Source organism: Sitophilus oryzae, unplaced genomic scaffold, assembly GCF_002938485.1.
Source record: "Sitophilus oryzae breed Bouriz unplaced genomic scaffold, Soryzae_2.0 scaffold_1801_pilon_pilon, whole genome shotgun sequence".
In the NCBI taxonomy this organism is placed as follows: Eukaryota; Metazoa; Arthropoda; class Insecta; order Coleoptera; family Curculionidae; genus Sitophilus; species Sitophilus oryzae.
Genome location: NW_022146504.1, coordinates 1,860,492 through 1,884,494, shown reverse-complemented (window position 1 = coordinate 1,884,494; position 24,003 = coordinate 1,860,492). Strand labels below are relative to the sequence as shown.

At 33.6% G+C, this 24,003-nt stretch overlaps 1 protein-coding gene across 1 annotated transcript in view; it reads left to right on the top strand.

The window, feature by feature from the left end:
- The window catches only part of LOC115882962 (gustatory receptor 5a for trehalose-like), a 50,808-nt gene that overhangs the window by 13,574 nt on the left and 13,231 nt on the right, over positions 1-24,003 (top strand). The window contains exon 5 of the mRNA XM_030901231.1: positions 17,366-17,455. Coding sequence (XP_030757091.1) covers positions 17,366-17,455 — 90 coding nt within the window. The remainder of the gene's footprint in view (positions 1-17,365; positions 17,456-24,003) is intronic.

Here is a 24,003-nt window from a genome sequence, read left to right as displayed (position 1 = left end):
TGAAAATTATTTACCATGAACATCACAAACTAAAAACCTAATAAACAATTTTATACCGAATATAGAAATAAATTTAGTATTCTTACGTATCGTCCAAATCCGTGTTAATAGATAATTATTATTTTTAAATATATTTTTGGAACTGCTGGTTTTAGTAATTATTAAATTAAACGAACTAAAAAGCCTTAAAAATAAACAATTCTTAACCATAACCCCAAAAAATGCAGATCTCCTGTCAACTTTCTTTATTTTTTATTTATTCATTATTTTCCTAGTGACGTCACAGGTGGTATGCGCGAACTGAACGAAATTGGAGCCGCTATCGATCATACCTTGTATTCTTTGTACCATGGTTCTCACCGATACGGCAAGCAAAACTTCTTCTATATCAACAGACGATGTCGTAAAGTGTCGGTGAGATATTAGTGCATCTCCCGTCAAAAGATGGTAAAGAGCGTTTTTCGGCCCGCTCAAATATATGAAATGAACAAAATTCTTACAGCTTTAGTGTATATTAATAAATAATATTTTCTTGCCTTTAGCTGTGTATTTTTTCTAATTTCGAAAAATCGAAAGTAGAGAAAAAATAAAAAAAAAATAAAAAGTAAAAAGAAAATTGTTTTGCTTGTCGTAAAGGGGGGAACCAAGCTCCACTCCCACAACCGGTTTCTGGACCTACCCTTCATTAGGTGGGCTGTCCAGGGGCTGGTTCTCACCGATACGGCAAGCAAAACTTCTTCTATATCAACAGACGATGTCGTAAAGTGTCGGTGAGGTATTAGTGCATCTCCCGTCAAAAGATAGTAAAGAGCGTTTTTCGGCCCGCTCAAATATATGAAATGAACAAAATTCTACAGCTTTAGTGTATATTAATAAATAATATTTTCTTGCCTTTAGCTGTGTATTTTTTCTAATTTCGAAAAATCGAAAGTAGAGAAAAAATTAAAAAAAAATAAAAAGTAAAAAGAAAATTGTTTTGCTTGTCGTAAAGGGGGGAACCAAGCTCCACTCCCACAACCGGTTTCTGGGCCTACCCTTCATCCGGTGGGCTGTCCAGGGGCTGGTTCTCACCGATACGGCAAGCAAAACTTCTTCTATATCAATAGACGATGTCGTAAAGTGTCGGTGAGATATTAGTGCATCTCCCGTCAAAAGATGGTAAAGAGCGTTTTTCGGCCCGCTCAAATATATGAAATGAACAAAATTCTTACAGCTTTAGTGTATATTAATAAATAATATTTTCTTGCCTTTAGCTGTGTATTTTTTCTAATTTCGAAAAATCTATAACTACTTTTACCTCTTTTTGAATATTAAAGCATACACAGGAATAGGTTTATAAATAGACAGAATTGTTAGTGCGTAAGTTAGACAGAATAGACCAGATTAAGTTAATTCTAACGACGTCTTCGTAATTTTCTTTGAATATTCAAGTAAACGGAATTATGTGACGTTTAGTTAACTGGATCTGTTGATTAAATCGCTTGATAAAAGGCGATTTGGTGTTTCCTGGGCACGTGTCAGGCATTAGCTTCGCGCGCGATTAAAATTATTTTTAGTTTCCACGAACAACAGCAGAGGGGCGATATTGCGCCAGACCACGTCGACGATATCCTGCCAAAAGAACCTTTTACTAATACGGCAATAATATTATTATACAATTAACAAATACAATCGTTTTTTACAAACGTGATATGAATAGTTAAAGGATCAAATACAATAAACAGGGTAGCCCATTAGTGCGAGGAAGTCAAATATCGTCGTTGTTGTCGAAGATATGAAAAAAAGTTTTATACAGATGTTGCATAGGTATAATGGGGCATATACTAAAAATATTTTGTTGTATATACAGATTTAAGTTTTTTAAATTGCACCAGTTTCCAGTAGACAATTGAATTTGGTATAAAATTCTAGATATAGTACACTATTTTTATTTGAAGAACTATGTGGTGTTATCATTCTATTTCTTCATTATATATTTAACTTTGGTCAAAAACACTACACCCAAAAAATGGTTAAACACTGGAGTGAATGTAACTTTATTAATACTTCGCTATATTTTCCTAAACATCAAGAATATATATCCACATTGAAAAACCGATTTAAAATATTTAAATACATCTAGTCAGAAACACTACTTTAGTCTTTAGCTTTTTTTTACTTTATTCGATAGAAAATGACACTCTGAATAGAATGACATATATGTCAACTTTTGACATTTTCGCAAATAGTTTATTTGAAATTGTAATATGCTGTTGATAACGACAATTTGACTCGAAATACCAAGTGCGTGGTACCAAATTAAGGTTGATTCTCATTATACCTTCCGTTTCCATTCCATATCCATTCCACATCCGTTCCATATTTTTATTGTATATACGCTGTACTTACGCTTTCGTGCCGTATCAGTTCCATACTTTTTATTGTACAATTTATATGATTACGAAAGTTTTATTTTAAAAATTTGTATCTATTGAAAAAGGCAATAGATTTAATTAACAGGTGAATGAATAAATAAATATCAGTAAAATGTTAACAGAACTGGTACAAATGTAAGAACTTGACAACGCTGTTTCCTATACGCTTCAGTCCGTAAAAAATGTATGGAAGGAAAGGATATGGAACGGAAGGGAAAGGGAACAGATAGTGTGCATTTGTCCTATTAATTTACATGATATAATATTTTGGCTGTACGTAAATTGCCGTTAAACGGTAGCTTACTAAAATGCCGTTAATAAGTATGACATTTATGAAATATAGGAATTTCATAAGGACTATCCAACGCTATCCACCCCGCCAAATAACCAACTTAACCAACGCGACTAACCTCGACACTGATAAAAAATATAAAAAACAAATATAAATTAGTAAAAATCAACCAACCCCACCAAATAACCAACTAACCAATAAATTAACACCCTCCAAATAACCACGCTAACCAACCCGCCAAATAACTAAAAAGAGTGAAACCAATGCCACAGCCAATGCAATAAGATCACGCTATAAGCAAAAAAAATATAAAAAAGTCTTGGTCGGCGTGAGATTTGAACCACGGACCATTCGCTTACGAAGCGATAGCCTCAGCCACTGACCCACAGGTGCTCTTGCAGAATGCTTAAGGCCAGGCATTACCTTCCGCTGACATGAACGACGTCACAATATCTATTAACGGCATTTTAGTAGGCTAACGTATAACGGCTGTTTAAGTACATCGTAATATTTTATGTAAACGGAAGGCAAATGGAAGGGAGCTGATATGGAAGATATAGTGATAATCAACCTATATTCTAAAAAAAAGGCTTTTTCCAAATATGCTAATGAACCACTTTCGTTCCATTTAAAAAAATTGAGATGTGATTAAAAATACGATTTGTATATCTTTTACCTGTCCAGGACAAGACACAAAAAACAGTATCGACATCAAATCTATTTTTCCAAGGCTCCTTGATTAAAAATTTGTGTTTTTAACACAGCCATGGCACTCTAGATTGAAATTTAAAATACAATTTTCTTTCAAGCGAGTCAAAAGCTGACATATGATATGCCATTCTATTCAGGGTGTCATTTTATATCGAATAAAGTAAACAAATACCGATACCTAACCATTCAAAAATCAAAAGTTTTTTTTCGGTGAAACAGGATTTCCGGTGAAAAAGGAAGTGACCGAAAACAATATCAAGTTAATCAATACTAATTTATGTCATATAGAAACATACCAAATCTCGTTTTTTTTTCTTAAAAATTAAAAAAAAATTATAGGGGTGAGTCACTTTTGAGACGCACCCGGTATACTTATGAGACACTTATAAGCTACATTATAGGTCCATAAGAGAGGTCGTCTACACTCTGTAAAGAAGAAGTATGTATCATTAAAAGAAGTTTACAATTTCGAATAAACCATATGCGAAAATGTCAAAAGTTGACATATGACATGTCATTCTATTCAGAGTGGCATTTTCTTATAGTTGAGGGTTGGAACTTTTGGTGTTACACAGCAAAATAAAATTACACTAAATCACCACAATACTCCAAAACACTTTTACTTTTACACTGGTCGCGCGTCTATCGCCATTTTCTATCGACTTTTTCTATCGAATAAAGTAAAAAAATACCGAGGGTGTCATTTAAAAATCAAAAGTTGTAGTCATTTTCGGTGAAACCGGAAGTGACCGAAAACAATTGAATATGACTATCAAGCCAGATTTATGTCATATACTAACGCACTAAATCTCGTTATTTCGTCTCAAAAAATAAAAATTTTATAGGGGTAAGCCACTTTTGAGACGCACCCGGTATATCTTACTTCGTCTCTGTCAAACTGTAAACTGTCCTACCAATTTTTAGTATTCCAACTTCATAAGCTATAGCGCTACTAAAAATGTTTTAACATTGAAAACACGTATTTTTTTGTGATCTGAAGAACTATTCTAATTATCACTTTTTTATAATTCAGAAAACAAAAAAAAAAATGATATAATTTACATTACGCTCTCGCTGAATCACCCTGTATCTATCACAGTAAAATAACAGACTAATTTCGAATGGACAGATTTTTATCTGACTCGAGCCTCTTAGGCTTCAATTATCCCGAAATCGACCCCAAACTTCCGGCTTTAACAGACCGAAATCCCTTTTCCCATTTTCCCGGGCAACACCATAAAAACCCGCATAAATCTCTTACCCGTATTTGGATTTAGTTCAAGCAAGTGTTGGAAAATGTTCGGCCAATCCGCTTTTATCTATTGAACTCTACGTCGATCGCGAGATGACTTTTCGTAGAATACAAAAAAGGCTAAAGTCGTTTTTACATCATATTGAATAGTGTGAAAAGCAGAATGAATAAGTTATATTAAATATGTACAAGGTGACGCATTTTGATGCATATAAAGTTCTATTTTATTGAGAGAACCTTACACCTTACGGTTTTTTCATACTTAGCAAACAAAATTGTCATAACCCTCTTAGTTTTCATGCTACCAGACGGTATTGAAAATATTGCAGTTATTCTTTAAATCTTCATTCATAACCTCGCAATTAGTGGAATAAATTAGTGGTTTTAATTACACTTTATACTTTTTTGTTTACGATCATTCACAATGATCTAAAAAACACAATTAAATTAATAGAATATCCTAGCAACAGTTTCCACTAGTCAGTTGTACCCATAAAGCCTAATATTTAGCTTATAAACCAATAAACTTTTGATGTCTAACCAAATTTTGTCTTGATATTAACCAAATTTTGTCTTATAATTAGTGGAAAATTTAAAAGTTTGTTAACTTTTTCCACTAATTGAAAATTCCTACCACTAATTTTAACGTTCTTACAAATTACAGGAACAAACTTCTACGCTAATTGAAACCACTAATTTATTCCACTAATTGCGAGGTTCTGAACGAAGCTTAATATTAAATCATTTATGTATAATTCAGTGTTTAGTTAGTTTCTATCTAAAATCTAAAATAATGAGGAAAGTTTTTTTTAATCGAACACCTTGTATATTCGTATTCATCAAGCTCTTAATTTGTTTTTTTATAAGTTTCCCAAAAATATATTACAGTATGGACGTATTTTAAAATAATATTTATTTACAGTACAAGTGTGTTTATGAACATGATTACAACAACGAGTGTGAACGATTAGAAGTTCTAATCACACGAGTGTTGTAATCATGTTTAAACTCACGTGTCATGTACAACATTTTATCTACAACCGAAAAATAAGAAAATGCTGTTTCAATTTTCGTTTATTAGTCGCCCACCTTTAACACCTTTAACTATGACATTTGTCACATTTTTTAATTATAATTGTGGGGAATTGTTAATTGCGCAGCACATTTTGGGGATCAAGAATCACTGAGGAAGCATGCCAGCCCGAGTGCGAGCCAAACCGATCAACAGCCCAACCTATTTCAGTTAGACCTTCACTATTATCATCGTCATCATCAGCAGCAGCAGGAATTGTTTTAAAGAAGTGTAAAAAATGTGTTATTAATATTTATAATAATTAGTAGTAAGAATTTGTATCAAAAATTAATATATTTAGAGGTTTGTAGTTGTTTTTCACTATTATAAAAACTAGTTGTTTTATAGATTCATAACACCACTAGTTGTGTTATGAATTTCATAACGTAACTGAAATACTAAAAAAATAGTGATGTAAAAACATCATAACTTAACGGTTGTAGGTAAAATATATATACAGGGTGGTCCGAATTGTATTCCGGAAACTTCGGCAGCATATTCTGCAGATAAAAATAAGTAAAAAAGTTCGTATAAATGTATGTCCTAAAATGTTTAGTTTCGGAGATACAGGGTGTAAAAGTTTCAGTTTTATTTCGATTTTTTCCAAATAATTTCTGAAGCAACGTCAATATTGGACAATATTTGTAAATATATATATATATATATATATATATATATATATATATATATATATATATATATATATATATATATATATATATATATATATATATATATATATATATATATATATATATATATATATATATATATATATATTAAGTAGATATAAAAGTAGTTATATATACTTATATTTTTTATGATCTTTTTTTCTTATATGATTTTTCCACTTATTTTAACTTCTTCTGAACAACTAAAATGTACATAAGCAACTATTTTTGGCATATAAATATGAAGCAAGTTATATAGTTGTATACAGTAGGTTCCGACCTGCGAGGTTTAGGACAAAATATACATAAGAAACTATCCGTTGTGTATCAGAGTACACTACTTTTTTGTCATCTCTGCATGGATGGGAAGAAACTATGAAACACCTTTTCGTTGAGAGTGAATCCCATCCCATTTCAAAGTCCAGTTAAAACCCAAGCATCCACACTGTAAAAAGCAAAACAACATGACCAGATTGAACGTACGGGGTCTAGAGAACAACAATACCGCCGACGCCCTCCGGGAAGCCATCAAAGAATTACTTTCACCGATAACTTCAATCTCAATATTGGATGCTGAACAAGGCTGGACACAATTAAGAGATGCGATTCATAAAACCAGCGAAGCAGTACTGGGAAAGTCGAACAAAAAGAAACAACCAGACTGGTTTAACGAAAATCAACCGCATATACAAGCTTTGTTGGAACAAAAGCATAGAGCACATCAAGTAGTCACTGCAAATCCACATAATCCAAGACAGGTAGACAACTTTAAAGCAGCCAACAACACGACGCTTCGAAGAGAACTGCGCCAAGTAAAGGATAACTGGTCGTCACAAAAAGCGAATCAGATTCAAGTGTACGCCACGCATCACGATTATCGTAAATTCTACGAGGCTGTAAAAGAAGTATACGGTCCAACTAAGAACGTAAGCTGCCCAATCATGGCACAAAATGGCGAACTTCTAAAAGAAGAAGAACAAATCAGAAATCGCTGGAAAGAACATTACAGCCATATCCTTAACCAAGAAAACAACCCCAATATGGAAGCACTAAACACAACACCTCAGTATAACAGCCTCGATGTATTAGACATCCCAATAACAGAACAGGAAATAAAGATCTCCATAAAACAGCTTAAAAACAACAAATCAGCTGGCTGTGACGCGATTCCGGTGGAAATCTATAAGTGTGCAAGTAAAGAACTTATTGGTCATCTTAAGGCTCTCTTCGATGTCGTATGGGAAAGCGGAGAGGTACCTGAGGACTTTCGCAACGCGAATATAGTGAATATATTTAAGGACAAAGGAAGTGCATCAGACTGCGGCAATTATAGGGGAATTTCGCTATTTGCTATCGGCGAAAAAATTTTTGCAAAAATAATGTCAAACCGCCTGCACCCATATATAGAAAAAATCCTTCCAGAATCGCAAACGGGTTTTCGTACCAACCGCGGCACCGTCGATTCCATATTTTCGATCCGTCAACTACAGGAAAAAGTAAAAGATCAGCAGTCTAAACTTTATGTTGCATTTGCATTCATCGATCTAACGAAAGCCTTCGACTCTGTGAACAGAGATGCGCTTTGGGCAATTATGAAAAAGTTCGGAGTACCCAACAAATTTCTTACAGTGTGTAAAAGCCTCCATAACAACAACAAGTCAAGAGTGTCACATCATGGATCACTGGGCGATCCATTCCTAACAAATACAGGAGTTAGGCAGGGATGTGTCTTAGCGCCTCTCCTATTCAACATATTCATGGCAGCGCTCTCCATTATAGTGGACAGCAAACTGCAGGAGAGAGGATTGGGCATTAGATACAGATACGACGGCGGTCTGTTCAACATAAAAAGACTCAGGGCAAAAACACGTACAAAATTTATCACAGAACTTCAATACGCTGACGACTGTGCTCTAGTTGCAAACACGGTACAACAATTACAAGAAATGTTGAACACATATATCTGGGCATACGAGGCTTTGGGCCTTAAGATACACATCGACAAAACTAAAATCATGTGCACTCCCCCGGAAGATCACAACACTGCTATAAAAATTGAATTGAAATTTAATTACCTTGGTAGTTTGATTTCGGAAAAGGCCAATATTCACTCTGAAATTCAGCACAGGATTAGTAGCGCCTCAAGAGCATTCTGGAAATTAAAAGACAGGGTTTTCTACAATCATGACTTGAGTACATAAACAAAACTTGCAGTGTACCGAGCAATTATAATCCCCACCATGTTATATGGGAGTGAAACCTGGGTGCCGTACCGCCGACACATAAACGCATTAAACAAGTTGCAACAGAGACACCTTAGACAACTCTTAAGAATCCGGTGGTTCCATCATGTCTCAAACATATCGGTCCTTGAAAAGGCTAACTGCGAGAGTATTGAAGTCATGGTCACAAAATCCCGCTTAAGATGGGCTGGTCACGTATGCAGAATGCATGAAAACCGCATACCAAAAGCTTTACGGTGAGCTTGTAGACGGTAAGAGGAGGCCGGGTGGACAACTGAAAAGGTACAAGGACACTTTCCACGAAAACTTAAAGGGGATTAAAATGCTGAATGAGTGGGAAAAAGCAGCTCACAATAGAACTAAATGGAGAAGAGTTGTAAACTCAGTTAACAGCGACAACCAAAAAGTAAAGAGGCAACAAAGCAATGAGATTTTTGAATGTCCGGAGTGCGGTAGGCAGATAACATCACGTATCGGGCTTTCCAGTCACAGAAAAGCTCATGAAAGAAAACGCCATACGTGACCATCTTCTTTATGTGTGTCGAATACTCGTCAGCGAGTAACGGCGGTATGTATGTATGTATTTCAAAGTCCGTAGTATTTCCGTTTGGTAAGAAACCAGGGTTGGAAAAAAAAGGTATTGTAATTTTTAGTATTGAATAGTACGACCATAAACTGGACGGCCTGCTTTTTGTTTAATTTTTCAGAAAATATGCTATAAGTATTTTTTCATTTGATCTTTCTTCTCGCACGTTTTTTAATTGCTTCCATTTTTGAAATTTTTTGTATTCCTTTTCATAAGTTATTCGGGATTTAAATGGAAGTAATTTGGATATGGCGCTTGTCGTCTCAGCCTGAATATCTGTTGGTAAATTACTTATTTTGTTTTGAGCCATTTATGGCTCCAATTCAATCAGCAATCGGCACGAAAGAAAATTAAAAAACCCAATCAATTTTATTTTATATCACATTTTAATCTTGTTTATAAATTTGTTTCTGTGAAGGGTAATTAACCTCATTAACCCTTCGGTATATACGCTCCTGTTATTTGGACGTGTTGTATTCAAAACTGCTGGGTACCTGAATTTAAAATTATGCTATGCTGGGGGGTAGTTTTGCTGTTAAGATAAGTATTATATTTTTTGTATATGTTACGGTTAAGGTCCGATATTCGGTTAATCTCGAGAATAACACAAAACAAAACAACCAAAACATAACCAAACCCAAACATTAACCTGTTAATGTCGACATTAACCGGACATCGGACCGCAACATATACATTGAGAAAATATATTTTTTTCAAACGTCACAAAAGTATTATTTTTTGCGACGTGATTAAGAATATAAAAAAGACATTTTAAAGCCTAGGTATAAAAGTAAAGCACTTTAACGCCTAAGCATAAAAGTACGAAAATATATTATCTGATTATTAAACTGATATAAAGTGTGAAATTCAAAACAAGCGTAATCATAGGTTCTCGATATAAGGTGTGACTTTTAAATCTTTTTATACAGGGTGTCCCAGAAATAAGTGCAAGTATTTTAACTGGTAGTATAGTTCAACCCCAGAAACACGCCTATGAGGTTTTTTTCGCGAAAAATTTTTTTTGAAAATTCGAAATATTTTGAAAAATTTTTTGTATTTTTTTTCACCCCTTAAAATACTTGCACTTATTTCTGGGACACCCTGTATTATTTGGAACGTTTGAAATTGTTTAAAAAATTATTTGTAGCGTTTGAAAAAAATAGCATGCTCTATTCGGAGTAAAAACGACTTTTTGTGTCTCGTCTGTTCCCTGACGCTCGTCTGTCAAACGTACAGCCTTGCTACAAAAAGTATAATTTTTACTCCTAATAAAACAATATACTATTTTTAAGGAAAGCCTTTTTTAATTATGAAGCGATTATGAAATCTAAATATAGATCTCAAAACGCGATATTGAAAAGGGAAAATAAAGTAACAACATAATAAACCCAAAACTACGCAAATGATATCTATTGTTAACTGTATTATAAACCATGTTATTGTGCACCTGAGAGTGATGAATGGATATCTTTGTTTGCCAAGAAAATTACCACAAAACTATTTTTATTTATTTCAGCCACAGATAAACAATAAAAATAGATCCATATGTCTTTTGTATACATATTTTACTGCAAAATAAAGTAAGTTATTTTATGTCTACTATTAATCTACGTAACTATGTACAAACTTTACATTTTTATAGTTGTCATTAGTGATTTTACGTTTTAATTTTAAAATTTTATTTATTTTTGTCCATTTCATTGACTTCTTTAATTTTGTATATTCTTAAATTAAAATATGTATTTACTACTGGTCAGTAAATTATTAAAAGAGAAACCATTATTTAAAAAAATATATTATACTAAGAGTTGACACGCACTGTCGCGTCGCATTAAATCAAATGATAAAAAAAATAAATCAAGCGGTCGCAACTTGATCGCTGCGAGTAGGCTGCGATCAGTAATACCATTTTTCTACAAGCGACGAAGTTTTAGAAATATTGAGACTGAGGAGGTTCGAATCGCACCAAGAATTTGGTGGTTAATTCATTTAATATAATCTTATGAAGTGCCGTGACGTCCTTGTTACTCCAAGTGAAGTGTCGTCCGCAAAAAGACATATTTTACCACTGATGTTTACGTTAGTAATATCGCTAATAAAAAGAAGAAACAAAATAGGTCCTAGTACACTTGTGGTACTCCACATTCTATTGGATTGCTGGAAGACAACGTGGTATCCACCCTCACAAGTTGACTTCTGTTGCTCAGATACGACTTAAACCATTCGAGAGATGTTCCCCTGAACCCATAGTGCTGCAGTTTATTAATTAGGATCTTATGATTTACATAGTCAAACGCCATAGAAAAATCGCAGAAAATTGTTGTTGTAGAATGATGGTTATTTAGGTTGGAGTAAACTTTATTAAGGAGGAAAACATAGCGTCATTTGTGGACTTGTTGCTTAGAAATCCAAATTGATGTTCAGTAAGTATTTTGTACTTAAACAGAAAAGATACCAGCCTTCTTTTAACCAACCTTTCTATGATATTAGATAGCGTTGGAAGGGGTGCAATTGGGCGATAGTTAGAAGCTTGATCTTTGTCGCCTCCTTTATGCAGAGGAATGATTATTACCGTCTTAAGACATTTTGGAAAAATACCATTTTAGAATGACATGTTTATTAAAGTAGTTAGGTGATTCAGAGTGCTTTCTGGCAGATTTGAAAACATTTTTAAAGTTAGCCCGTCGGTCCCAGATATCGGAGATGGAGAACTAACTTTTGTAAAACTGTCTCAGATACTGGCTTTGGTCAAAGCCGTAAGACTGCATGATGAATTACAACTCGTTATAACTCAAGAAAGGGGACAAAATATATCTACAAGCTCGCGGTGATTAACATCCCCCCCTCCCATGAATGTAGAATGTTTAGGAGGGGATTAATCACCGCGACCTTATAGATCTATTGTGTGTTCCCCTTTCTTGAGTTATAACGAGATATAACTCATCATACAGTCTCAGGGCTTTAAGAAAAGCCAGTATCTGAGACGGCTCCACAGAGGCCAGCTCTCCATCCTCGACATCAGACGTACCAAGGTTCATGGCACGAATGGTCGTCGTCTCGGCTCACTCAGTGATAAGGTGTTCTGGTGTTTCCCCATTTTCCCGACAAAATCTGCATTCGCCGTTGTTTGTCAGTTTCAGCCTACTGAGGTGTTCGTTGAGGAGACAGTGTCTTGTTAGAAACCCCGTGACAATCCGAAGATTGTTTTTACTTAAATCAATGAAAGCCTTTGATTTTTCTCCTCGGTCATAAGTTCTAAGGAACTTTTTCGAGTATCTTAGACCGTTGGAGGACACCCATTCCAAGTTACGGATGGAGTCTTCCAGATTATTCAGTTCCGCTTTCAGTTGGTTCCCGTTTGGAAAACAGAACGGTTCTGGTCCAGTTAGTGGAGTGTTCGCTCCTTTTCTAGCTAGATCATTTGCTTTTTCATTGCCTTCTATCCCTTGGTGAGCAGGCACCCAGAGTAGGAGGACTTTATTTTCTTTGCCTAATTTGTTGAGCTTCTCTAGGCATTCTTTGACCAACTTCGAATTGATGGTTACTGAGTTGATCGCGTTAAGTGCTGCTTGACTATCGGATAGGATGGCAATTTCCTGTTTTCGATAGTTCCTATCTAAGATAAATTGTACGCATCTTTCGATAGCGCAAATTTCTACTTGAAGGATACTGGGGTAGGTGCCCATTGGTTCGGAGTATTCAGTTTTCGGCCCAAATACTCCTATCCCTGTCCCTGCTTTGGTTTTGGAAGCATCAGTATACCACGTGATGGTATGGTCTTTTATATGCTGAGTAAGCGTTTCTTTCTTCCAATCCTTTTTATTACTCAATACTACAGTGAGGTCTTTCTCAAAGTTGTAAATTCTTGGTATGTCATCCACTGGGAATTGGAGAAATGGAATTTTCTTTTTGATGGTGTCCCAAGCCCCTGACCTGAAAATTCTCCCAGTACTGTTTCCGTCAGTAACCATTCTAATCATTGTCGCATTGGCATAACTACCGACGACAATGTGCAGTGGTGTTAGGTCTAGAATGACCTCCATTGCTGCTGTTGGACATGTTCTCATGGCACCTGTGACCCCCCTCCCATATAATCTACAATTTTTTTGTCTATAATTTTAATTCGAAAAAGTAATAGAGTAAACTATTTTTTGCCATTTTTGGATGACGTCAGTCGAAATGTACACTCGTCTTACGGGACGGATTGTAGAATTAAAGTCTTTATTTTTTGTTTTTAACCCATAGTTTTTTTCAAAATTAATACCCCATGAGGAGTAAAACTTAAACGTCAATTAAATTTCAACAAGATTGAAAAAATATACCTACTAGTTAGCGTAATTAACATAATACGACATTTACTGCAGTAATATTATTTAATTTATTTATCATTTTGCTATGAATTACAAAAATAAACGTTTGTGCTAAATCGAGAAAATAGCTTCAAGCATCTGAAATCTATATCAAGGATTTTCTTGCGCTTGTGGACGTTGATTGATATCATAATGTTAGGTTTTTAAACAAGTTGGGTGACATTATCACATTATTAAATGTTAAGAATAGATTATAGATTAAATTAGTAACATATTAGTCTAAGAGCTAGCAACGTTTTCGAGAAAGTATTTTAAGACGTCTGGCTCTTTGATATATCTTTTACTATGCTCTCTGGAAGAGCATGCGGCCCGTCTGGCTGCTGATACCCGTTACGTTCACTACTGCTCATAGGAAGATCCTATATTTTTTTTATTAATTTAGTCCTATAAATTCTAGTATTATAATATAAATCGAACATGTCTCCATAGCGCAGTGCGTAGAGTTTTCGACCACGAACCGATGATTCAGAGTTCGAATCCGGGTTAGGGCAAAGACTTTTTTATTTTAATTTCGTTTATATTCTGATACAAATAAAAAAAATATTAAATAATTCTGGTAATAAAAAAAAACAAATATTTAATACTTTACTATCAGAATATAAACGAAAATAAAATAAAAAAGTGTTTGCCCTGACCCGGATTCGAACTCTGAATCATCGGTTCGTGGTCGGAAACTCTACGCACTGCGCTATGGAGACATGTTCGATTTATATTCAATACTAGAATTTAAAGGACTAATAAAAATATAGGATCTTTCAATGCGCAGTAGGGAACGCAACGTTTACCGGCAGCCAGACGGGCCGCATGCTGTTCTAGAAAGCATAGTAAAAGATATATCAAAGAGCCAGACGTCTTAAAATACTTTTTTTTCCGACGTTGCTAGCTCTCGTACTATATATAACACATAAAACTTATACCAGCAAAATTTGACAGACATTCTTAGCTAACTGAAATTCTTAAATTCACATATACTGCAATACTGCGTTAGGCATGTGTAGCTTCTACGAGTATAATAAAAACTTAAGAATTTCGTTTAAGTGCAAATCTAAAGTATATGTTTTCTAGAATGTATTTCACAAAAATTATTTTGACTTCTACAAGGTGACACAAAGAAGTGTGAGTGGATCGGAATGATTTTTCAAATGGAATACCCTGTATATAATTAATTGCATTTTTGGCTTAATTTCTGATCATTTTACATTAAAGATAATGTAATTTATAATAATTTTCAGACGCACCCGGTATATTAAGAAATATACCGGGTGCGTCTGAAAAGTGGCTCGCTCCTATAACTGTTTTAGATACAGACATACAAAAACACGAGATTTCGTATGTGAATGCATCACATAAATTAGGATTAATTGACGTATATTCAATTGTTTTTGGTCACCTTTTGGTCATGTTTCACCGGAAATAACTACAACTTTTGATTTTTAAATGTTTACTTTATTCGATAGAAAATGACACTCTGAATGGAATGACATATTATATGTCAACTTTTGACATTTTTGCATATGGTTTATTTGAAATTGTAACATGCGGTTTATAACGACAATTTGGCTCGAAATACCAAGTGTGTGGTACCAAATTATTTGTATAAAAATGCTTTTTCCAAATATGCTACTGAGCCACACTTGTTCCATTTGTAAAAATTGAGATATGATAAAAAATACGATTTGGGCATATTTTAACCGACCAGGACAAGACACGAAAAACATTAGATGATCAAACCAATTTTTCCAATGCTTCTTGATTAAAAATTAGTATTTTTAAGAGGCCATGGCACTCTAGATTGAAATTTTAAATACCATGTGTTTTAAAGCGAAAATGTCAAAAGTTGACATGATACCTATAGCATTCTATTCACAGTGTCATTTTCTATCAAATAAAGTAAAAATATACCGAGGGTGCCGTTTAAAAATCAAAACTTGAAGTCATTTTCGGTGAAGCAGGAACTGACCAAAAACAATTGAAACGTCAATTAGTCTTAATTTGTGTCATCTGCTGTACACATACCAAGTCTTGTTTTTTTCTGAGAAAATAAAAGAAGTTATAGGGGTAAGCCACTTTTGAAAGGCACCCGGTATTGTTAAATATATTTTGTTAGTTTCGTAGGTACTATTAAATAAATAAAAGGATATGCATTTTTCGGCTTTTAAAAAAATCTTAAAAATATAAGATAAGTTCAGAAATCAAAACTATGCTAGGTATATCCTATATGAGGTCTCTACCTAATTTGCTATATAAATATGGTAATCTTCAAATTACAAAAAAAAAGGATTAAACATAATGTTTATATATTTGTGGCGGATTTATTTTTTCAAAAAAATTCTTCTGGGTATTACGCCGCTGTAAGAAAATCTACAAAATAAAATATTTTTTTTTTGTAAACACCGCTGCGTTGATCTAACGGAAACCAATACTTTTTTTAATACCCGGAAGATTTTTTTGAAGAAATATAAATATTATTTAAAGAGGGCGAATTTTGAAAATCTAAGATTTGTCAGCACTCATGGGTCACAGGGCACAGAGTAGGTTTTAACAACGCAAAAAATATGCTGAAAGAACCGATAGCCTCTAAACGAAAAACAAAAGGGGCTTTTTTAATCCATTCTAAATATAAATCAATGTATTGCGCAGGTATCTGTAGAGGTTAGTAATGTAAAGCCATCGCTTCTTTCATTTCTATAAACCAATTTAAAAACAAACAAAATAACTATATAGAAAAGTTTGAAGCTTTTTAGTGTTACCTCATTAAGTAAAAAATGGTTATCAGGTATTAATAATTGTTAATTTTGAGGTTGAACTTCACACACCCCTATTTTAATAATGCTTGAACGTCCAACAGTTTATATAGACGTATCATCTAAATAATACTAAAATGTTCTCGCATAGTTGTATTTAATTTTTTTTATTTTGAACAGTTTTTTTCTTGTTCTTTCTGTTTTTTTAGTAAATTTAGTTTTATTAGTAAAATACCGCTGATAAATTTGTTTCATCAACGCAAATTCCACAACATAGACAAAATGTTATGTAGTATTAATAAAATAATTTTAATTATTCTACCTTATCGTTGGCTTGGAAATGAACATCGTTTACGTTCCCCATATAATTTTACATACAAAATAACAGCGGTCTTCTTACGGTATTAAAAATATCAGCGCAAAAAAATAATTATTTTATTTTGTGGATTTTTCTTCTAGTGGCGAAATACCCAAAAGTCTTTTTGGAAGAGACAGAATAAAAAAACTCAACTTGATGAATGTATATTTAACAAAAATTAATAAAATTAATTTTCTTTTAATACCTAAATGTTAGCAAACCATTTATATCCGCTATACAGATATATAAATATTTTTTCGGCTGAAATTAATTGCTTGTTAGTCTGATTTGTCGCTCCATTGAATTTCTATTTGAAATTTATCTTCAAAAGTCCATTGACATCTTAATAAATTAAACTGTTTTGTATTTAGATTATTTATTTCCAATTCTTAAATGTCACTAAGCGAAGTATATAGATTTATTACATCTTGGATATCAAACTGCCTACCTATTTTCCTTATATGTCAATTATACCTACGCGTTCAATTTTCTTAGCGATATATGAAATGATTTATTCTCGTTACAAATCGACTCAATTTATTTTAAAGATTCATCGATAACGATAGTGTCGACGAAGCGAATAGTAATATATTTAACTTTTCCCTTCCAGTCAGTTCTAAACCTGTAACTGCTTTTTTTTTTCGTGTTTCAGATAGAGAGATTTATAACACACGCGTCAAAACATCAGATGGTGTTAACAGGCATGAATTTTTTCGCTATAACCCAGAGTCTGATGTTGAAGGTAAGAGCTAAATCAATATTTAATTTGTCTTGTTGAAACGCTGAAATGGAGGAAAGTAGACGCTTGAAAATAATTTATTTAGTGAGTTTTTGTACAACTTTAAACAAATTAAATCTGTTTCTAGAAAATTATTACACCTAGTAGGACTTAAATAGTACTAAAAGACACGAAAATTGATTTAACTTTGTGATTTCAGTCTGGCATATTTGTTGACTCGGTTATTATGAATATGAATCTTTTGACACAATTATTGTTCAACAATTATGTTCTTCTGTTTTATGTACTTACAGTTTCTGATACTTTTGAATATCGTTTTATAAAATACAATATTATCGAGAAAAGGTGTTATAGTGGCTTTTGAAATAACGATCGATAATAATTTCTTACCACGATGTAGGTAGGTTTCTGTTTTGAACAAAGACTTAAAATTAATTATTTTATTTTAACTCTATGGTTTTGAAATAGACGACTTTTAGAAATAGTCTTTATAGTCCAGTCAGTGTGGTGTTTTTTGCCATACAAAAGGTGGTGTAGTAGTAAATTTTTTATATGTTGTTAAGGTTTGGAAAAAAGTTTTCGACCTTGGGGTGGGACCGCTCGAGCCGCCATCTTGGATAGAAGGTACAGTGACGAAAAGTTGAATATATTTTCCAAAAAAATAGAAAAACTCGCTAATTTTGTAATTTTTCCGAAATTCTCGCTATTTTTTACATAGGTATAAAGAGCAGCGGCTGGTGAGGTAGTACCACAGTGCCACGGAGCGAAAAAAATATTAATAACTATAAATATTAATAAAAATAACCTTCATATGTCTCACTGAAATATAACGCACAACATAAAAAAAGCTGAAAATAAGGTATTGTGGCGATTTATTAGCGTTTTCTTTACTTCGATGGTCCGGGTCGGTTATTAATAACGTTTTGAGTATTGTCTTCGGAGTCATCGTAATCGGTGCTCATGGGAATATATTGCTCTTCCATTGTTAAGTCTTGGTCATCTTCGTCCTCAATGTCGATGTGAACCTCCGGGACATTTTTGCATGACTGACCGACCACTGCAGAAGCCACATACAACGGAACACTTCAACCCAGCTTTCCTGCAACCACATGCTGCGCCGCATCCTATTCTACAAGTGCATGAAATGAATTTCAATAAGTTGTGGTGGTGCTTGTTTTGTCATGGTCAGTGGAAAAAGCCCATTGCTGCCCAGTTTCCAGTCCCAGTCTTCAGGTTTTTTCTCGATTCCATACCATTTCTGCCACTCAAAAACCAAAGATTTTAAACATATTTAACCCTTATAATAAATACCTTTTTTTGAGCCCAAGAATCCAAAAATGAAATAAAATACCGGGTGTTCCATAAGAAAAAATATAACTTTGGTATGGATCTTAGTTCTGAAACACCCTGTACACTTCAAAATAATTTTAAACTGTGCACATTGCCTCCCCACATATACCGATAAAATATTTTGTTTCTACATTTTTCCGTTTTCGTATAATCAACCGAGGCGAATGAGGTGCGCCACCCTGTATCCGGAAACTTCGGCAGCATATTGTGCAGATAAAAATAAGTAAAAAAGTTCGTATAAATGTATGTCCTAAAATGCTTAGTTTCGGAGATACAGGGTGTAGAAATTTCATTTTTATTTCAATTTTTTCCAAATAATTTCTGAAGTAACGTCAATATTTAGACGTAAATTGGTGTCTGGGAGTTTTTTGATATGAGAAATTTGATTTTGATGTCAATATGACTACTACTAGTAGAGGGCGCCACCTACATATTTTTTAATTGGTTTGAAGAGTAATAACTTTTCGTCCGTACCTGTATAAAACTACTGTGTAAAAAAATATACATTTACGACATTTTCTACGTGAAAAAGGTCTCTTGTTAAAAATCGCTACGGGTATTGGTTTTCGAGATATTTGGAATCGAAATTATCAATACCTGTCATTATTACATAAATTAAACATGTTGACTAAATAGTTATTAGACCGAAATCATAAATTTGAAATGTTTATGTGCCAAAAGTTCAACAGAAACTGTTTTATCTTTTTTTGCAGAAAAAATTATAATTAATTAAAAAAAAAATAAAAATTTCCCAAATTTATTATTTCAATGAAATAACTATCAACTCAACTTTTGTTTATTTTTCGTCAATAATGACATGTATTGACTATTTCCGTTCTAAATATCTTGAGAACGGTTGCTCGTAGCGATTTTTACAAAGAGATATTTTTTACGTAGAAAGTCACTGAGATGTATATTTTTTCGCTCGGTAGTTTTATACAGGTACGGTCAAAAATGATGACAGGTATTGATAATTTCGATTCCAAATATCTCGAAAACCATTACTCGTAGCGATTTTTACCAAGACACCTTTCTCACGTAAAACACGTCGAAAATGTATATTTTTTTACTCATTAGTTTTATGCAGGTACGAACGAAAAGTTATTACTCTTCAAACCAGTTAAAACATATGTAGGTGGCGCCCTCTACTAGTAGGAGTGATATTGACATCAAAATCAAATTTCTCATGTCAAAAAACTCTCAGACACCAATTTTCATTCAAATATTGAGGTTACTTCAGAAATTATTTAGAAAAAATCGAAATAAAAATGAAACTTCTACACCCTGTACCTCTGAAACTAAGCATTTTAAGGCATACATTTACACGAACTTTTTTACTTATTTTTTATATGCAGAATATGCTGCCGAAGTTTCCGGAATACAGTTCGGACCACCCTCTATAAAATTATATGGGGAATGTCATCGTTTGTCATTTCAAGGACGTCGTTTTTTTCGATCAATGTGGTAGATCAATAGTGTCCCCCATTTTTGAGTTATAATTCATCATACAGCCTCAGGGTTTTGACAAGAGCCAATATCTGAGACGGTTTTACAGAGGGTAGTTCTCTATCTCCGATATCAATCGTACTAAAGTTCATGGAACGAATGGGTGTCATCTCGGTGCACTCAGTGATGAGGTGTTATGGTGTTTCCCCATTTTCCCCACAGAATCCGCATTCGCCGTTGTTTCTTAGCTTCAATCTACAGATGTGTTCATTGGGCAGACAGTGTCCTATTAAATCATCGCGCCGCGCCGGCACCGTAACAATCCGATGACAAGAACCAAGATGATTCTTCGTCTTAGTCCGTTGGAGGATTTTCAATCCAGATTAGGGATGGAATCTTCCAGGTTCTTGTGCTCCGCTTTGAGTTGGTTTCCACTTGGGAAGGAGAACGGTCTGGTTCAGATAGTGGAGTGTTCATTCTTTTTCTAGCTAGATGGTTTGCTTTCTTATTACCTTCTATCTCTTGGTCTCTCTCCGGTTCTATCTTTTACATAATTTGTTCAGCTTCTCTGGGGATTCTTTGACCAACATCGAATCGATGACCAACATCGAATGATGACTGTCTATCAGATAAGATGGCTATTTCTTGTTACCTATATAGTTTCTATCAAAGTAGCATCTTTTGAAAGCTTAGATTTCTACCTTTTCTAACAGAATGTAAAAGAATAAATTTATGCTGAAAAAGGTTTAATTTACTTCTGCTCTGTATAAATGTTTGACAATAAAATCGTATAATTGTGTTTACATAAAATCGCGAAAATATTTTATAAAAGATTAAATTTGGTAGGATCTCCGAGAGTAACAGTTGTGTCTGTCATTTTCATTTACAGGTAAATTGTACCGTATGATCGAATAAAAACGGCGTCAGCGATGGCTATGAAATGAAGATCGCTGTCATTTTATATGTAAATTTATATGGGAAATGTCATCGATTTTCATTTCATAGCCATCGCTGACGCCGTTTTTATTCGATCATACGGTAGTTTCTGTCAGTCATCTCTCGAAGCCTTCTCTGTTTGTTTGGACAGACTATAGTAATCTATTACTAGAAAAAATATCTGTATAGTAATCTATTATTATAAATAAAATAAAACTAAAATTAAAAAAAACAATAAATAAAGTAAATAAAACTAAAAACTAAAATTAAGTACACAGGCAGGAAACGAATAATATATATGTTTAATTGGTGACTATCAGACTTGGTATTTCGAGTCAAATTGTTACAAATTGTTCGCCGTTATGAACTGCATGTTACAATTTCAAATAAATTATATGTCAAAAGTTGTCACTCTATTCAAAGCGTCATTTTAAATATACCAAGGATGCTATTTAAAAATCAAAAGTTGTAGTAATTTCCGGTGAAACAGGAAGTGACCAAAAACGCCATCTCAAGGAAGGCAATGGCAAACCACCTTGAGTATATTTGCCTTGTACAGCCTCTCAAATAGTGCCGTTCGGATTCGGTGATAAACTGTAGGTCCTGTGTACTTGTGAAACACTGATGACACACATCACAAGTACATGCGAGAGGTAGCCGACGCTGTATATGTACTGTTTGACCAGCGGATCTGAAGCTATGGAAGGAATGCGAGAAAAAAAAATCGATATTGCCACGTTTATCTATAAAATTACAAAATTGCCAGACATGAACTATAAATTTAATATATTTTTATTATATATAATGTGTTTAACATATATTCTGACGTATATTACTAAGGAATTTTAACGTAGTTCATATTGTTGGATATGTTTTATTTAATAACTTATTTCTTTCATTCTGTATAATCTGCTTACTACGAAAGGTGAAGATGTATCAAGGACATCATTGACAAACCGGCATCGCCGCGCATGGCCGCCTATTCATCGAACATGATTGGCGAGAGTACGTCACAGGATTTGTTACCACGCGGTTGCCATGGCTTTTACGCCTTTCCTATTCGCTAGCCTTATCCCCAACTTCACGGTCACTTCTGAAAAGAGTGGAAATATTGAATACTATTGAAATATCCAGTGGCGGTGGCATTCTTTTGATCATTATTACTTTCTTTCGTTATTTTATACCGGTTATCCTAAATTTTATTCCTATATTTTTCGTATATTTAATAGTTAAGTTGTGTTTTATTGTTTTGTTATCTTGTTATAATGTTTTTCGTTCGTAGTTTTTAATTATAAGTTTGATCGTATATTTGTGTTTTAAAATGAATAAATTTGTTAAGGGTAAGACGCTACATAGCCAGGATAAGAGAAATAATAGCTAATTTATATAGGTAAGTAGAATAATAATAATATAATTATTAGAATATTAAAATTAAATTTGGCTAAAATGAAAAGCACCACATTTTACCTAAATATTTTAGCTAAACTAAAATAAATGTAAATAAACGTGGATGAAAACTCATTTGATTTATTTCGTTGTGTTCATAATAGGGTTTGCGACGAAGAAGCTACAGAGACTTCGCTTAAGTTGCCGCGTAAACGTAAACTTAAGCGGATATCTCTTTATACCGGAGTCAGCGTATCGGCTGTAAAAAAATTCACACAGAAGATAAAAAAAAGACTGGAAACTAACCCCGATAAAATGATATCCAGCCCTGGAAAGAAACGGCCACGTGAGACTGCTGTTGAAAAGCTCGACTTTGATTTCCAAGTGGTCAAGAATTTGATAAATAGATTTTATCTCGAATTCAAAGTCGTCCCCACAATTAGAAAGCTTTTCCAAAAATTGCAGGAAGAATTGAATTTTCCTTTGGCAGGGAAACGCTTAGGGGGGTTATTAAAATCAAATGGATTTTTTGGCGTAAATGTCAAAATAATAGATAAATATTAATGGAGCGGCCCATTATCTGGCAGAGAGAGATATAAATATATACGCAAAATTCGAATATATCGCCAAGTAGGTATTATCTATTTGGATAAAACATGGGTAGACAATGACCTAACCTTTAAAAAGTGCTGGCGGAGCGATACCATATTTGGTGTAATAGGCAATATTGGATCTACTGGTGTGTAAAATTATGTTTTGTTTGCGCTTCCAAAGTTAACTATTTTCAAGATTTTTTTTGCTGGAAATAGTTATATCTAAAATAATGTATTATAGAAAAAAATATAGTTAGTACAGATATATAAATAAATATACCTCAAGACTCAGTCTTGATCATCTGCTGATGATGTTAACATGGTTAGCGAAACGTGCGTCCAGCGTAAAAGTAAAAGTGTTTTGGTGTATTGTGCTGATTTAGTGTTTTATTTTGATGTGTAACACGAAAGGTTCCAACCCCCAGCTGTAATTATTTCTTCAATTATATTAACAACACATAATAATAAAATTATTCAAAATATTTAAGGGAGCTTTAATAAAAACTTTTAGTGTTTATCTGCTAACTCAACAGTAACGATTCAAATAGGATAAAGTTTTTTGAAAAAAATTATTAATCTGAATATTATATTTATGATACACATTATTTTCATAAAACACCGTACGCCCATGACTATTTTATGAATGAAATTGGGCGTGTTTTGTTTACAACTGCGTTCCCCTGCCGATACCCCGTAGCTACAGATCCGTTGGTCACACTATATAGAGTATGGCACTGTAAAGCCGCGTCCAATCTACTCGAACAAAATGTTCGCGAACATATATAATTGAACAGATACTAAGTGAAAATTGTGAGATAGGTAGATTTATAAAGAATAAAG